The 15,027-nt window shown below is 46.7% G+C and overlaps 1 protein-coding gene across 1 annotated transcript; it reads right to left on the bottom strand.

Moving 5' to 3' along the window:
- Window positions 1–604: 604 nt before the first annotated feature.
- On the bottom strand, window positions 605–10,556 carry LOC130114585 (uncharacterized). The gene is made up of 3 exons (XM_056282447.1): window positions 10,535–10,556; window positions 8,725–9,687; window positions 605–919 (listed from the first exon to the last, which is right to left on the bottom strand). The coding sequence occupies exons 1-3, from the start codon at window positions 10,554–10,556 to the stop codon at window positions 684–686; spliced, it is 1,221 nt and encodes a 406-aa protein (XP_056138422.1). The 3' UTR covers window positions 605–683.
- Between the last annotated feature and the right edge of the window lie 4,471 nt (window positions 10,557–15,027).

The raw sequence follows: 15,027 nt of genomic DNA, 5'->3' as shown, positions 1-15,027 counted from the left end.
ACATACTATCAATGAATCTCTGCAAGTTTTTCCCCATTTCCTTGGTTCCCCTTAATTGAGCATTGTTCCAGCACGAGGGCATGAAGCATAGGAGTTAATGGGCAATAATTATATGTGAGAGAGGCTTTCTCCCTGGAGTGGAATCCAGAACAAATGGAAGCTCCGATGTGCAACATTCTACTTCATTACATCTGCCGCGATTAAAGCCCGAACATCTGGCACCACATTCTGACAGATAGACAAGGCTTCTGGACTGGAAGGAGAATTGAGGGATATTTACAAAAACAAAAAAATGCTACACGGGGTATTTACTGGATGAAAGAGCAGGAGCTCGGGGCAGGCGCGGTACATTTTGCCCATCAGACAAGTGTGCTGAGCTGATAGATGCATGTAAACACAAGGTGAATCCTTTCAACGCTTCTGTCGAAATGAACAGCACTAAATACCCCGTCTCTACACTTTCACGTCACACTGAGCTTTATTATTGGCAGCTTCTTCGCTACAGATAAATACATACGGTGTCTCTTCAAGTAAACACTGGAATGTACATCAAATATTTTTTTTGCACTATCCCCCCCCCACTTTTAAAGAATCTTGACGGTGATCCCCCTCCCCGAAATCCCTCCAAGGTGAAGCTACGACAATATTCACGACAGTCTATGTTTGCTGTTGCCATGACGACATCAAGTCCCACAAAGCGATGTCATGGTTATCTGTTCCCTCCCCGGCGTGCAAGTGTCTCCGGTGATGCCCGGGGGCAGGTGTGAGGGCCTCCGGGGCGCGTGTGACCGCCGGAGCCGGCGGTCGGGGTACAGGCTGTTGTCGAAGGGCTTGCGGTGCACACACAGCACGTGAGTCTTCAGGTTTCCCTTCTGAGAGGCGCTGTAGGGGCAGTATCTGCACTGGAACGGCTTCCGCACTGTAACACAGCGAAGAGAGAGACATTAAACAAGCACCCCCTCCCCACTCCAAAAGGGCATTTTCCTGGTGTAAGCACCATGAAGGAATAGACTCGCTAGCCGGTTGGCTAGCGGGTCGGACGCGTTAGTCGACTGGTTAACGGGACGACCCGGGTTCGCGTCCTGGCTGCGGCGGTTCCCGGCTGCCCCCCGAATTCGCTACACTGGCGTGGCCTCCGATTTACCAGCGAGCGAGCACACACAGCTAACTCTGAGCTATAAGTAATACGCTTTCTACTCTAGATTCAATGGCCGGGCTTCCCGCCATCATATTCCAGTTACCGAGTGTTGATATTGCCATGACGGCGCACTACGAAATGATTTGGGAGGAAAAAAAGAAAAAGTCTTCAAACCGGCAGTGAATGATTTGTGTACGTCAGCCAGTGGTTAAAACTGCCATCATTGTCAAGACAACACTGTGGTACTGTGACGCTGTTGACACATGCAAAGGAAAGTAAGAATTCACGTTAAACTCATTTCCTGTTTGAAAATATAAATACACCACACCCACACACACACACACACCCACACACACATGGATACCATCACGTAAAGTGGTTGATGAGTGTTGGCCTGAGGAATGACAGACATCTGCAGCTGAGAGGTGAGACAGGCCGAAGCTTCCTGTTTTGTTCCTTTCCTAATTCCAACAGAAGTAGCGTAAACCTACATACCCCTGCGGAGGACTAATGCACCTGGAGCACACGAACGACAACACTTTTAATCGCTTCAAGAAGTTTAGGGCCGTTTGGACTCAATTCCACGAGCGTGCCGCCGTCGCTCCGAGGTGTTTCTTCAATCAGAGCACAGTTTCCTGTGGGATAATCCATTAATCTTTGTATTTCATACCTACACGGCCCCGTGTCCTTGTTCACCGCCGTGCTATTTTTGGGCTGTTACCTCACATATGGCTTTCCGTCTTCTCCTCTCTCTCAAATACTTCAACGGGGTTTTTCTCTGATTCATGGTTACAGTAAACCATTGTGCGGTGATGTCATTTGACATCACTTCCCAAAAAACTTGGGACTGTCACAACCCCTCCACACCCCTCCTCTTCCTCTCTATCACACCTCTCATCCGAGAAGACAGACAGGGGAGAGGGAGACAGCTGTGCAGGGCTGAACACTGCCTCTCACATCTACATAAAAAGGCTTTTTGTGAGAAAAGTGAGAAAACTCACAGAAGGTGTGAGCAATAAAAGGTAATGCTCCATCTGTTGGTGTATAATAACCTGATGGCCATAAAGGACACACGCGCGCGTGCACACGCTCTCACCCACACCCACACGCACACCCACACGCACACCCACACACACACACACACACACACACACACACACACACACACACACACACACACACACACACACACACACACACACACACACACACACACACACACATAATCACACATGCATACACACACAGACACACATAATCACACATGCATACACAGACAGACACACACACACACACATAATCACACACACACATACTCACACATGCATACACACACACACACACACACACACACACACACACACACACACACACACACACACACATAATCACACATGCATACACACACAGACACACACACACACATAATCACACATGCATACAAACACACACAGACAGACAGACACACACACACACACATGCGAAATCAATGGCACACTGTCACACACACTAGTCAGCAGGAGGATATGGTCTGACACATCTGAATAACATCAGACTGGCAGACAGAGCTAAGTATGTTTCTGTGTGTATGTGTGTATTTGAGAGACAGCGAGAGAGAGGGAGAGAGAGAGAGAGAGAGAGAGAGAGAGAGAGAGAGAGAGAGAGAGAGAGAGAGAGAGAGAGAGAGAGAGAGAGAGAGAGAGAGAGAGAATGAGAGAGAGAGAATGAGAGAGAGAGAATGAGAGAGTGGAAGTGAGCGAGAGAGAGAATGAAAGAGAGAGAGAAAGAGAGCGAGAGAGAGCGTGAAAGAGAGAAAGAGTGAGCAAGAAAGAGAGTGAGAGAGAATGAAGAGTCAAAGAGAGTGAGAGTGGGAGAGTGAAAGAGAGAGCGAGAGAGTGAACGAGAGAGTGAGGGAGTGAGTGAAAGAGTGAAAGAGAGCGAGTGAGAAGGCATGAAACAGCGAGAGAGTGGGAGTGAAAGAGAGACTGAGAGAGAGAGCGCGAGAGAGTGAGTGAAAGAGAGAGTGGGTGAGAGAGTGAAAGAGAGCATGAGAGAGAGCATGAGAGAGTGAGAGTGAAAGAGAGCATGAGAGAGAGAGAGTGGGTGAGAGAGTGAAAGAGAGCATGAGAGAGAGAGAGTGAGAGTGAAAGAGAGCATGAGAGAAAGAGAGTGAGAGTGAAAGAGAGCATGAGAGAGAGAGAGTGAGAGTGAAAGAGAGCATGAGAGAGAGAGTGGGTGAGAGAGTGAAAGAGAGCATGAGAGAGAGAGAGTGGGTGAGAGAGTGAAAGAGAGCATGAGAGAGAGAGAGTGGGTGAGAGAGTGAAAGAGAGCATGAGAGAGAGCATGAGAGAGTGAGAGTGAAAGAGAGCATGAGAGAGAGAGAGTGAAAGAGAGAGAGAGAGAGAGAGAGAGTGAGTGGGTGGTGTATGAGTGAGCATGTGTGTGACGAGTCCTTTCTTGGAAGGAGGGAGCCGTCTAAAGGAAACAATAGTAAAAGAAAAGCTTTGTCAACATCCAGGTACAGAGCAGTGTGTATTACTGCCCAGCGTCCAACTGGATCTGCCCCCCCCCCCAGCTCCCGCGGCCTTGCTACTAAATGTGTGCTAGAAGAGGAAATATGGGTTGGACAGACAAGTTGTTTTCAAAAATAAACAAAGGTCCCGTCCCTACGAAGCTATGCAGAAATCCCTGAGCCGCATCGTCTGCATTTGTTGCCCCGTGGCAACGCGCACAGCGCCGTGCAACACTTCAGCCGCGCCTCGCCAGCGGGGGACGGTTTGCCCCGCTCATGTTCAAATCTTGTACACGCTGTCAATTAATCTGAACAACAACGCTGTCGTCGATTACGGCTTCTTAAAACCTGTTAATCATGAGACAAGAGGTCTTATGTCCGCATCAGGCCTGCTGTTTTTCTCGCTCCACTTCTATCGGGTTTCTCATTCTCTTCCTCTTCCTGGGTCGGCATACCCCCCTCCCCCACTGGAAGAGAAGGGAGGTCCATGAGAGGGCAACCTCCAAATAAGTTCCATTAATCACAGGCCAGAGTCTAATGTAACTAATATTTTACAATTAGAGGAGACAGCAGCGGGCTCAGAGCCATCCATCTCTTCACCACATGATCATCCATTCATAGGGCGGCTATAGCCGCAGCCTCAGACCCACATCCACACACACACACACACACACACACACACACTTGCATGCAGACACACATCCATGCACAATGCACTCCATATCCATATCCACATATGCGTTGCCCAGGGAATGAGAGGGGAGGGATGACATTGCGTTGTGTGCTTGTCTTTGCATTATCTGTGCACAACACTTTTGTGTTTATACATGCCAAGTAAAAGCGACAGGGTGGTTGCTTTTATAAATTCTTACACATGATTGTGCGCCTGAATTAAGTGCACGTTTGTGCACGCCTGTGCACGGATGTCTTTGAGTTTGTAATGTGTATTTTTATATTTGTTGCATCGTGCGTGTATGTCTGTGTGTGCAAGCGTGCGTGTACGTGTGTGCATGTTTGTGTTGTGTTGTGTGTCACGGGCTGAGATAATGACCATGATGACAGTGGCGGGGCTGAGAGGGCCAGAGGAGCTGAATGGTGACGGATGACACAGAGCTGAGCTCTGATGGCACACAGACAGTGAGTGATGACTGCATATCCTTCCCAGAGCTCCACCCTTCATTATCTCTATGGGGAGAAGCAAGGCACAAAGGCAGGCCACGTTGCCCTCTCGCTGCCCTCAAACGACATCTGCTCATAGAGACAGCCACACTGCCGCTCCTCTTTCACCTCCCTGTCTCTCCATCTATCTCCATCTATGGTGATCTTTCTCCCTCTTTTCTCCCTCTTTTCTCTGGTCCTCTGTCACACTCTCTGCGGAGGGTATACAACGGTCAGACAATGAGATAATGACTCAACCCTTTCAAATCAAGCCATTTCTTTCTCTTTTTCACACACACACACACACACACACACACACACACACACACACACACACACACACACACACACACACACACACACACACACACACACACACACACACACACACACACACAGTGTCATTCAGTCTTAATCTTGTTCTCATGTGTCTAAGAGGCCTAATCTGATGAGTCCCCATATGCGGTGGTGGAGACGGTTGGTTTTAACTCCATTCACAATATTAAGTTATACTCAAGATGATCAACTGATCGAGGTACACGTAGCGCCGCTTTATACGCTGAATTCTCAAAACGAGTGTGCCCGTCTGTGATTGTGAAATATGAATGCCTGCCATGATACCACGCGGTGGAAAACAGGTTTACAACGCTAGACAAAGCCGACTGAGGAGGACGCTGGAGTGGTGTATGTTGCCATCTAGTGGCCAGAGCTGAGTGATGCAGGGGGAGGATACTGTTCAAAACAGGGAGCTCTGTGAGACTAATGAGCATGCAGACAGGTTCAGCCGGGGGTCACCATCTGGCCAATTACCACTGTTGGCACACTGTAGTCGACCTGAACTGCCATCACAAACACATCACTCCATGTCCAAAGTGCCCGGCAATATGTCACCATGCCACTAGTCATGCCACACAGTGCAGAGGGAATGGAGGCGACAGGAGACAGGCCCTTGACAAAGCCACCTGGTTAGTGCTGCAGATAGGACAGGCTGGTGGAATGAGGAAAAGTGGCCGACCACCTGCTGTGTTCAGAGGACACTTGGGGGTCTCCCAGTGTCAGATGACTGTGTCAATGTTAAGTTTGACTGACAGATGTTTGTTGTTTTAATGTCTAGCAATCCTTTCATATCGCCTCCTCTCCATTTCTCTTTTTCTGTCTGTCTATAAGTCTGTGTCTATCTATCTATCTATCTATCTATCTATCTGACAGACAGACAGACAGACAGACAGACAGACAGACAGACAGACAGACAGACAGATAGATAGATAGATAGATAGATAGATAGATAGATAGATAGATAGATAGATAGATAGATAGATAGATAGATAGATAGATAGATAGATAGATAGATAGATAGATAGATAGATAGATAGATAGATAGATAGATAGATAGATAGATAGATAGATAGATAGATAGATAGATAGATAGATAGATAGATGGATAGATAGATGGATAGATAGATGGATAGATAGATAGATGGATGGATGGATGGATGGATGGATGGATGGATGGATGGATAGATAGATAGATAGATAGATAGATAGATAGATAGATAGATAGATAGATAGATAGATAGATAGATAGATAGATAGATAGATAGATAGATAGATAGATAGATAGATAGATAGATAGATAGATAGATAGATAGATAGATAGATAGATAGATAGATAGCAGTGGCGGCTGGTGCTAAAAAAAATTTGGGGGGGCGCAATTTACCTTGGCGCAGCACACCTGACAGCTGCTTTAATGTCCACACTGTCACAGAGTTATTAAGAAGGACAATGTAGCCTATAGATTTTATCAGGGCACGTAGACGGTGGATGATTGACAGTCGAGACGAGGCGTGGTGGTGGGTGTGAACATGATTGACAGCCACGAGAATTGTCCAATCACATTAGATCAGAAAACATTAAACCAATACCAATTCACTGCCAATAAAAGTGGGAGAGTCTGGGGCGCACAGAACTGCGCCCCATGGAAAACCTGAAGAAACCAATCAGACAGCAGCCTCAGGTCACCTGCTCGCCACAAGTTCGAGGGCTTACATAAGGTATCGTTTGGCCGGCACCCCTCACCCAGGAAGTATATGTGGTCACACAGAAATCAACCAAATACCATTTGAACCTATATTTAATGGCTGCTGACAGGCGCTCACAGACTGAAAACACTTTTATGTCATAATTATTTGCATTAAACAACTAAATTATATTTAACATGTTTCAGTAGATTTTCATCTCTTGATGTTTGAAGGGGGCGGCGCCCCAGCACCCTGTACTGGCCAGCCACCACTGATAGATAGATAGATAGATAGATAGATAGATAGATAGATAGATAGATAGATAGATAGATAGATAGATAGATAGATAGATAGATAGATAGATAGATAGATAGATAGATAGATAGATAGATAGATAGATAGATAGATAGATAGATAGATAGATAGATAGATAGATAGATAGATAGATAGATAGATAGATAGATAGATAGATAGATAGATAGATAACGTTGGTCTCTGCATGACTGCAGTGCAGACTTACTCTTTGCTACACACTACCAGCACTAGAAGTGACATGCATTCTTGGCTTATGGTATTATTATAATTATTATTATTTAGTGCTCTACGGTGCCTGTAGGTTGACACGCCAATATATTTGCTAATTGCTGTTTTTCTATTTAAGTCGCTTTGGATAAAAGGGTCTGCTAAATGAGAAAATGTAAATGTAAATGTAATCCATTTAGAAGACTCTATGCTCAAAATAACTCCCGGTGGCTAAAAGCAGCGCCTCCAAAGCACAGCGCTGAATAGGATGTGCTTTGGAGCATTATCCTCAGTCATGCTGCGTTGCCGGGTCTAAAGGAATATTGGGGATAAAAAGGCGTGATGTTTTCTTCTTTTATAATTGAAAGGCATCTGACCCCATGTGGTTTGCTCAAAAAAAGACTCAAAACTGCCAGTTTTTTTCCTTCTTCTTCCTTCTCCTAAATCGTATCTGTTTTTCATTCAAATGGCCTTATGTGCAATCAAAGGCAGGAAGAAACATGATGGGTGTGATGGCCATGACAGGAGTTGATGGGGAGGGGGAATCTCGAGCATATTATAATAACCATCTGTACATTCAAATAGAAAACTACATCTTGCTGTTGGAATCATACAGAGAGGGAACAGATGTTAATCCCTAATGGAGTTGACAGGCACTTTCCTGTCTTTCACATGAGCATATTGGGTTTCTGAATAAGAGTGGGATCAGAGGGAAGGTGTATCATGTTGCACTCATAATACATGCATATCAAAGACCCCAGCTGTTGGATTCCCTCTCCTGAGAGACGGTATTATTAAATCTGCACTTGGTGAGTGCACCACGCCAGAGTCAGATCTAAGCCTCTCCATCAGTGCACTCAATCGGCTTGGGTGATTTGTAAGCCATCATATATCATCCCTTAAAGTGTGGAGGTAATCAGTATCGCACACCTGTGACTTCTTTGGCCTTTGAGGTATCAGCGCAAACATGTTGCAAAAGCTTTAGTCTTATATCATAAATCAAGTTCATGGCACGAAAATCAATGGCTCTGGCCGTTGCATGGTTGGTGGCTGGTAATGGCGTCCATCGGTATGGAGGGAAAGGTCAACCAGCCAAGCGATGAAACGCATGTAGCATCAAGATTTTAGCAAAAGTACTTCCAGTGATGTCTAAGATCCCTCTTATGTTATTTGATAAACGATGTGCATTATTATTCTATCACATTCAGATGGTGAAACGCGGATAGATATGAAAGCTGATATTGAGGTGGAGAAAGTGAAATAACAGCCGTTCTCCACTAGATGGCAACATAGTCTTTCAAATGTGTGAGGACAGCGGCGGCTACACGGAGATAGGAATGGCACATTGTACAGCAGCATTTACATTTATGCTCACCTGATGTTACCTCTTTTTCTATGGTGTCACCACTGTTTACACTGGTTTTGAGACCGCTGGGCGCCATGTTGCTGAGTCCACCGGGGGACCTGAGGACGGAGAGCAGGTTCCTGTGGTGCTGGAGCAGATGACCCTCCCCTGGTGTAAATCTCTCCAGAGAGGAGATGGGTGACTCAATCATGCCCCACTGCCCTAGCTTTCCATAGGGAGGCTGCAGGCCCTCACCGGGACCTTGGACGTCAGCGTTCTCCTGTCCTCGCTCGTCTGTCCCAACATCGTTTTTATTCAGCATCTTCCACTTGCTTCCTTCTTCCTTTTCCTCTCCCCTCTCCTGATCAGACACTGATCTCTCAAATGCACCTCCACCATTGTGACTGGTAGATTCGTGATTTAACAGGCAACCATACTCTGCATCTTCCATGTAATTCTCCTCTTCTGCTAGATCGGACTCAAACGTGTTATTCGCGTGGAGCCCGGCCCCGGCGTCGGCGGGGTAACTTTGCAGCTTGGGTGTAACTGTGGAGGCATGCCCATCATTGTAACTGCTAGAGCCCTGCACCGGCGCGCCAGGAGACTTGTCTGTGTGATAAGCGAGACCCTCCGGTCTAACAGAAAGATCCAAGGGCTCATGCTGGGATTTCCTGGCTTGGCTGTGTTGAGAGCTGTCTGTACCTGGATCTTTGTCAGGGATATCAGATTGCTTTTTAATAGATGGGGTGTCTTCTTCGCGGCTCTCCAGACTAAGGTAGTGACCTGCAGCCGGGCTCCAGTTTTCCCTGGATTTGGGCCGGAGCTTGGGGTTGGGGCTAGCGCCGGGACTTGTGGGCTGCAGCGGGGACTTGAGATCTGTGTTGTTTTGCCAGTGGGGGAAGTTGTAGCGTTCCAGATGGTAACCGAGGGGAGCTGGCTGCATACTGTTGTAGTCGCTCGGGAGAGGACACCTGTAGGTTTTCTCACCTGCCACTGAGAAAGACGGGAAAAGAAAACACACGTCACAATTCAACATCAAATTATGACGCTAAGTGTGAGCATATGAGGCACACTGAACGATTTTCCGGGGAACAGTGTGTGCCATGCAGCGTGCATATGAACACCGTTTTCTAAACATGAAAAATGTTGCAATCCCACACAAGGCTGAGTTGAATGATTTAAGCCCTGCCCTGCAGTAAATCAAGCTTGTAATCAGCTTTCAGCTCCAGTGATCCATCATTTTACAGTATGGACGAAACCACTATGCGCAATAAATACACTCAAAGATGTTAACACCCAACAAGATTCTTCCAAAAATAATTACCCAGCCTCAATGTTAAACAGCTAGAGGAAGGCAGATGTTGCAGATGAAATCCCCATTCCATCAAGACCAGTAACTGGGGTTCCCAGTCAAAAATAACAATGTATAACGTGTATGCAGTTCTTAGTAATTACACTATGCAGTCGGGTTCATTTTGTGCATGCATTTCGTGCATGCATTTTGTGCATGCATTGGTTAGATTCAAGAAAAAAAAATGTTGGGCACATTATTTCAACTGTATCATGTGTAATAAGGTTCACGGTGGTACATTATTTCCAGCCTATGCACAATGTTCATCTAGACACAAGATTCGATCCTCTTCTACACACACACAAAAAAAATCAGTTTTTTTAGTCTTCTTTGTCCTGTTTGGCCATGGTGGAGTCCTAATAGCCCTCACAGCAACATCCTCTGGGGTTAAACACACTCCCTGCCACCATTTTGAGTTAGCGATTGTCTCAGACCCCAGCCTTGCACTGTCTTTAAACAGCCCAGCTGTTTTTCTGCCATTCCAATTACAGTAAAAGTCATCCGCCGCCATTAAGCCACAAATATTGGCAGTTTATTGCCCAACACTCTCCTGGCATTTGAAGGTCAGGTCATACATTATACTGTGTCTTTTAGGGATGCATCTGGGATGGGGAGATAACCCTGCCACCATTAATTTAATTCTGTGCATATTGATGCCTTATTGTTCTTCTTTAATGGACTAATATCTGACTTAGCGCGGTGATTTATCCTCGCCAGAGAAATATCAATTTCATATACACCTCAAAGCGCTGACCCCCGGGGTAATTTTCAGAGGTATATCTGACTCTTGTGATCTGTAGTTTTGTTCTTAACACTCTAACTTGATAACAAATCCACAAATCCATGTTTAATGGGCCAAATGGAAGTGAAGTGGTAGCCGTGCCGAAAAGTCTCAATGTACAAAGCAGCAAAATAACGCCCACAATATTCACAAGAAAACGCACAATAAATGCCCTTGAACTAAAGACAGATCTGTTTGCATGCATGCATCTGTGTGCGCACCTATGTGCATGTGTGTGCGTGTGTGCATGCATCTGGGTGTGCGTATGTGCATGTGTGCGTGTGCGTATGTGCATGTGTGCGTGTGTGTATGTGTATGTGCATGTGTGTGCGTGCGTGCATGCGTCTGTCTGTGTGTGTGCATGCGTGCGTGCATGCATGTGTTTGTATGTGTGTGTGTTGCTACAGTGTATGACTGCACGTCTGTGTATTTGTTTGTGGCAACGTGCATGGGCGGTAAAGCGACTCCAACAGCGCCACACCCTTGTCTCCAAACCAAAAAATAAAAATAAAATCCAAACATCTTAAAGGAACTCGTCCAGACACACTCTATATCTCGATTATGGTGCAGCCTAAAGCCCTGTGTCACCACGGGCCGGCTTGCGAGGTAGAGAACACACACGTTATTTGACCCCCGTCTTTGAGCACGGAGCCTCTTAAAGCCTTCTGCCTGCTTACATGTGAGCAGTAAAACAACGCAAACGCCAAGCGAGTGAGCGAGCGAGGACTCTGCCTCTTTCTCTCTTCCTTTGGAGGGCTGCCATCTTTGTGATTGCCTGGTTCATGCTAACTTAATCAGTTTAAGATTTACTCACACTGCCGAGGCTCACATTATGTGAGAAGAGTAATTTTAGAGCTTAGATTTATCAACCAAAACTCCAATTACTGCATCATTACCAACCCCAGCCTCTCTCACCTAACACAGAGCATCTAATGAAGTGATGCATATGAGTTATCCACCCATAGCAGATATGCAGGGGGGGGGTAAATAATCAAATAAATACCTCGAGTGAGCTGTGTCTATGGGGGGGGGGGAAGCATGCAGCTGGGCTCGGACAAGTGATTCATTTCGTATGGAAATAGGCCTTAAGATTTACAACCATACATCACAGTCAATGCAATCACTGCCTCGCATACTGTACGCTTGTGCAGGCTCCTGGCAGTTATACTGTAGACATCAAACAGTGTACAGTGGGGCCTTGCTTCTTTCTATATATGCCATAAAGTACCTGAGATATAAAACACAGATATATGGTAACGGGCTCAGTTTAAGATGAAACAGACTGAGAGCGAGGGAGTCACACACAAGACTGGTGAGGAAAACAGGGGCACCAGATGTTCTTTGATGTTTATAATAGCATATATTATTAATATTAATTAGACCACATAGTCAATGACGCATTTGGGACGTTTCCAAGTCAATTAAGCCAAATGGCATTCAGGAGACGTTGGAACAATATTTCAAGGCAGGTGTTCAGAACTCCCCGGGTAAATCTTTTTATCTGCATGCTAGGAAAACAAGCATTTTGGGTTTAATTTGAGCCTCATATCTGCAATAATAATTAAAAAGAGGATTTAAAAGACAGAAGTGAGAGGGAGTCGGGAAAAGCCAACAGGTAAACGAGTCCACACCAACCAGCCAGAATGACTCCAATCTGTGGACGAAACCTCGAAACGTCAGGATGGATGTGACACCGTTACGTTAGAAAAAGATAAATGTGTTATTTTTTTTTCCATTTTTTGATTTCTCCCCAATTGTACTTGGCCGATTACCCCCACTCTTCCCAGCTCTTCCGGTCGTTGCTCCGCCCCCTCTGCCGATCCGGGGAGGGCTGCAGGCTACCACATGCCTCCTCCAATACATGTGGAGTCGCCAGCCGCTTCTTTTCACCTGACGGTGAGGAGTTTCGCCAGGGGGGACGTAGCGCGTGGGAGGATCACGCTATCCCCCAGCCCCCCCCCCCCCGAACAGGTGCTCCGACCGACCAGAGGAGACGCTAGTGCAGCGACCAGGACACACATGATGACTCTCTTACAGAAGTTTCATTGAGACAGTTTAATGTACTGTACTGCTGCTGGGTTTGGTAACTTGACTCTGGCCAATAAAAGACGGCTTGTAGACTCATCAGATGGGCCAGTAAGATCTCAGAGAGAAGTCAAGCCCAGCTCACCGACCTTTGTAATAGGAAGGTGTTCAGAAAGGCTACTTCCCTTCTGGCGCGCCAAGGTCACCCCCTTCGGCCAGAGTTTGAGCTGTTCCCCTCAGGTCGTCGGTTGAGGACGCCCTGTATTAGGACTCAGAGATACAAGGCTTCCTTTGTCCCCACTGCCATTCAGCTGTTAAATGGTGGATAGTATTCATCTGTTGTCTGCACATCGCCTGTCTCCATGGTCTGTATATTTGAACCCTTTGGTTCTCCTCGCCCACTATGTCCTGTTGTCAGTTCTGCCTTGGTGTCTGTGTGTTTTGTTTTTGTGTGAGAGTTTTATTATACTGGCTGCGAAATAATTTCCCTGTAAGGGACAATAAAGACCCTTTCGACTTAGACTTTAACACACCCACATCTGGCTTCCCACCCGCAGACACGGCCAATCGTGTCTGTAGGGACGCCCGACCAAGCCGGGGGTAACAAGGGGATTCGAACCAGCGATCCCCGTGTTGGCAGGCAACGGAATAGACCGCTACACTGCCCGGGCGCCCCCGATAAGCATGTGAACTGTTGGTAATCTTACGAGGTGGACTCGTGTCACGGAATCCGCCAAATGAACACCGACGAACTATATTCCGTTAACCGTCGCTGACGCTGCCGTTTACAGTTTTCCCTACGGTTATCTGTGACGACCCCTCCGCTCCACTAGGGGGCGCCTGTGGTTTTGTGTTCTCCTTTGTCTTGCAGGATCTTGGTCGGGGGCGGAGGCTCGTCATTTTTTCTTTTCTTGCTCATGAGCTGAGTACTGACTACCACGTTTATTTCGTTGTTCTTTATCGGTTTTTTTAAATAAATAAATGTTCTTGGGCAAAATTGCAAACTCGTCTGGTCTCCCGTCTTTGCCGCAGCCTCCGAGCCGGGCTGTGACATATGGGGGTCTCGTCCTTTGGTGATCCCGCATTGGCGTGAGGTCAGGTCAGCTCTAGCGTCAGTGAGCTGGGCGCCTCGTGCTGAGTAGGAGTTGCGCAGTCTGTTGTTGGGACACACTGACGAGTGTGGTGAGTGGTTGTTTGCTGTTTTGAGTTAATGTGAGCGGCTATGCCGGAGAAGGAGACGCTTGTAGTTATTTGGGCACTACGACATTGTGAAGTCTGTGTTGGCTCTGGTTCTACACAGACCATCACCCGATAACCTTTCTGCATTCTCTGCGCTGCCCAAACCGTTGGTTGATGCGGTGGATTTTGTTTTTGCAGCCTTATTGTTTGGCTATCCGCCACATTAAAGGCTCTGAAAATATTGTGGCAGATGCTTTGTCGAGAGCACCCTGCTCTTAAGTTGTACTGTACTGTTTAATGTGTAACCTCTCTGGCCTTCTATCCCTCTTTTGTCACTCTTAAACGCTTCTCCAGGCGCCGGGGTTGCTGGGTTGCAGGGTGTAGTTGGTTGGCTGGGGGAGACTCTTTAAGAACCGGTCTGTGCACAACATGTGTATGGTTAAGAGCAGTTAAGCTATAAAGTTATGCCTATTCACAATTTTGATTTTTTTTTTTGAAGTAGCTGTGGTCTGGCGGCTTCCCGGGTGGGATGTGTGATGACCCTCCGCTCCACTAGGGGCGCTTGTGGTTTTGTGTTCTTTGTCTTGCAGGATCGTGGGCGGAGGCTCGTCTTTTTTTTTTTACTCGTGAGCTGAGTACCGACTACAATGTTTATTTCGTTGTTCTTTATCGTTTTTTTAAATAAATGTGCTTGGGCAAAATTGCAAACTCGTCTGCTCTCCCATCTTTGTCGCGGCCTCCGAGCCGGGCTGTGACATTGTCGTCCGGGGGTATCTCCGGCTTAATGCTGACAAGTAGTAGGACGCCAGAGAAGGAAGTGGAGCCAACATCTTTACATGGTGTCTCCACGCTGACCTCGAGGTTAGGAGCGTTGAATGGGACTAATTAATAACTGTCAGGCTGTTTTATGTTGGTTAGGCATGTTTGTGTTCCGAGTTGGAACCCAACTGTCCTATGTAGGTCAGAGGCCCGAAGCATGCATCCCTCATTAGTTTAT

This window comes from Lampris incognitus, chromosome 6 (genome assembly GCF_029633865.1).
Source record: "Lampris incognitus isolate fLamInc1 chromosome 6, fLamInc1.hap2, whole genome shotgun sequence".
Taxonomy (NCBI): Eukaryota; Metazoa; Chordata; class Actinopteri; order Lampriformes; family Lampridae; genus Lampris; species Lampris incognitus.
The sequence above is the reverse complement of the archived record's forward strand: the minus strand, read 5'-3'. Positions and strand labels throughout refer to the sequence as shown.